The sequence below is a fragment of the Cyprinodon variegatus genome, unplaced genomic scaffold, assembly GCF_000732505.1.
Source record: "Cyprinodon variegatus isolate N-32 unplaced genomic scaffold, C_variegatus-1.0 Scaffold3146, whole genome shotgun sequence".
NCBI lineage: Eukaryota > Metazoa > Chordata > Actinopteri > Cyprinodontiformes > Cyprinodontidae > Cyprinodon > Cyprinodon variegatus.
In genome coordinates, this window is record NW_015153599.1 from 6,306 (window position 1) to 9,388 (window position 3,083).

Here is a 3,083-nt window from a genome sequence, read left to right on the forward strand (position 1 = left end):
GACAGAGGAACTGTCCTAGATTAAAACTTCGGTTCTGACGCGCAACAGACAGCCCATACCAGGCTGTGTGTATTGAAAAGGTCTTCATTACTGGGACTATTTTTATGAAAATAGCTTTTTATGTAAATGGCTTGTAGTACTTTTAAGGGGCCTTTGTACTTTATTAAAAATCAGCTTGCTTAGCACTAAGACACTTTATTTAGCACTGCACTTAAGCATAGATTCGCACAAAAAGAACAGTTTGCACACAAGGTTTTTAAAATATTTATTGAATATTTATTGTGTTAGCATGTAGCTTTTTGTTCCAGGCTCTCCACAGCTGCTCTCCATTAGTAATTGGAGTGGTTGTCTGTGGAAAAGAGAATCAATGTTTAGAGCAAGCAAGGGTTACTGTTTAGAAACTTCAGCAAATGTTAGTGTAAAGTCTGTTAGAAGTGAGTGCAAAAGATGTGTTTTGGTGCTAGGAAAGTGACTTATCTGTCTTTTCTGTGTCCTCGCCAGGGTGTTTGGACAAATGCGGGTCCAGACACCATTTATAGGTTCTAGGAGAGACCATGGAAAATATAGGGGGAGTTGTGCACATAGTTTGTGGGATTTCTATAGCGTTGGATGTAAAGTAAATCAGAAAATATCTATAAAACTTAACCTAAAGTGTTTGTGTGTGTAGATATTTGATTTAAACGTGTGTTTTTTTAGTTGGGAGTGATGAGTTAAATTTCATGTAAATGGTTTAGTCCATCAGCTGTGTCTATTGAAGCCAGAGATGGTGTGTTTGATGGAGACTGAATGCTGTGGAGCCAAATAAACCTGCTGATACTTCAACTTCACTCTGCCTGACAAGTTCATTTTCTAATTCTATAATTTTCTAATTATCCTAACAATGTACACAGCAAAACGCTTTAGAAATGAGTAAAAAAGTCTAAAATCAAGTGTATTTACCCTTAACCCTCTCAGCAACCCCCTCCGCACCCCAATGTATGTGATGTATTGTGATGAACCGTCTGAAATTTCAATTGCAATGTAAATTGTAGTTGATAAAGATTGAGCAGTCTGAGCAGGTGAATAAGAAGTGCCAATGGAGTATTTTCACTTAAAATAAAATGATTAGATCTGTGCACTGGAAAAGTGACAATGCAATTGTTTTTTTTCTTATTTCAAATGTATCTTGTTCCATTGGCAAAGTTTATTTGTTTATTTGTTTATTTATTTGGATCCCCATTAGCTGTCAGTAATTTGACGGCTACTCTTCCTGGGGTCCTTTTAAAATTATACAGCCACACAAAACATTTTAAATGATCACATCATAAGAACAACTATACATTTCAAATTATATCACATTACAGTACAATCTGTTACACAAATATTCATATCTTAAGGCTTTCAACAAAGTACTTTTTTAAAAGTGTTTTAAATGCACCTTTCGTGCATATCTCCCTTTCCTTCTTAATTCAAGAAAAAATGCACTTTAAGAAAAAAATGATTTGGATATTTTTTTGCAGTATGTGCCTTGCTCCATACACCAGAATTTATTTCTGATTATTTCATTTAATTTTCTCTGTTAAATGCCTGGAGATGATAAATGTTGTAAATTGGTGCTATAAAAATAGAATTTTTTGGACCTTGAGTTTAAAACATTATCTCTACAACAAGTTCAGATGAGTTTAAATGAAATTTATCATGTTTCTTGGAGAAGTGGAAGTGCGTATAGAGCTTTGATCCTTGGTGAATTCTTGACTGTTTCACTCATTCTCAGGAGAAAAATGATCACTTGTTCAAAAAGGAAATAATTCACACTGTTTTTAAAGATGTTATGATGAATTTTATTTGCTTAAAGAAAGGAAAAACAAGGTTGTTTCATATTGAATATTTTTTGTAGGTAAGAATAATCCACCTACGGATCAACGTTGATAACCTGCACCTCCCCCTCTTGTCTAAGTTCTACAGTTTCCCAGTTAAGCACATTTGGTACCTGTTCCCTTCTCCCATTAAACAGATTCTGGATCATTGTATCTGACAGGACAGAGTCCCACATGTTCACATCAGAAATGTCTCCGACAAAACTCTGGTGTGCCTCAAAACCACCCAGAAATGTATCAGGATCTTGGCCCAATATAATCCTTCCTCCTGCGCGGACAGTGTGACCCTTCTGATAGATTTTGGTCAGACTCTTTCTGCCATTTATGAAGATGGCTGCTGCCCCAGACTGGGAATTCCAGGTCAAGCACAGGTGATTCTGCAGGGGGCCAAATTCGGGGACTTGGAAGAACACTGGATCTGTACTCAGGTAGAGGGATAGCCTAAACAGAAATACACATTAACTACTGATCAGAGAAACGTTTTAAACTGCTTGAACATAAACATTTTACCTTCCGTCCTTCTCTCGCCAAAGGTTCAGCTCATCGAAGTATTGGGTTCGATATGCAAACAGGATGATTTCTCTGGCTCCTGTGAGCTCTGTGGCCACGCGCATGCAGAGTGTGAAAGCCCCGAGGGTGAAGGGGGATTTCTGAGGGATCATCTCCACATAGCTGGTACTGCTTTCCTTGGGGATGATCACACTTCTAATGGCCAGACTCCCTTAGGAAAAAAATATTTCAGCATGAAAACAGAACAGTAAGACACAAGCAGAAATGCTTTTGCACCAAATGAAACTTTCAGAGAAGGAGTTACCACTGAATGCAGCCCAGCCAGTGATCAGGAAAACCACAAATGAAAGCCCCATTTTCCCAGACTGATCCTGTAGGAAAGCAACAACAAACATCAAATCCTGACTTTAGAATTTGATGAAAGGCTGTTAATATGCAATGGAGACAGCATACAATTTAACCTGTAGTGTTCTGACCTGAAAACACAAAACCACAGGAAAAAAGTTGTTCTGTTCATCAAGCTAACAACTGGAGGCTTTATATAGTTTCATTATCCTTCCTGTTTTATAACAGCCAGGTCAAACTCCAGAGTCTTGAAACCCAGCTAGGACAATATTGGCTGTTTCAAAACATGTTGATTTAGTGCTTCTGGCCAATGCAACAAGAACGCCATGTACAGTGTTTGATGGAGGACACGAAGCTGCACCTACAATCAGG

General features: G+C 37.9%; 1 protein-coding gene across 1 annotated transcript; it reads right to left on the reverse strand.

The window, feature by feature from the left end:
• Positions 1-1,846: 1,846 nt before the first annotated feature.
• LOC107081155 (pentraxin fusion protein-like) lies at positions 1,847-2,722 on the reverse strand. The gene is made up of 3 exons (XM_015369356.1): positions 2,671-2,722; positions 2,367-2,577; positions 1,847-2,297 (listed from the first exon to the last, which is right to left on the reverse strand). Exons 1-3 carry the CDS (start codon positions 2,720-2,722, stop codon positions 1,892-1,894), a joined length of 669 nt encoding a protein of 222 aa, XP_015224842.1. The 3' UTR covers positions 1,847-1,891.
• Positions 2,723-3,083: the final 361 nt, after the last annotated feature.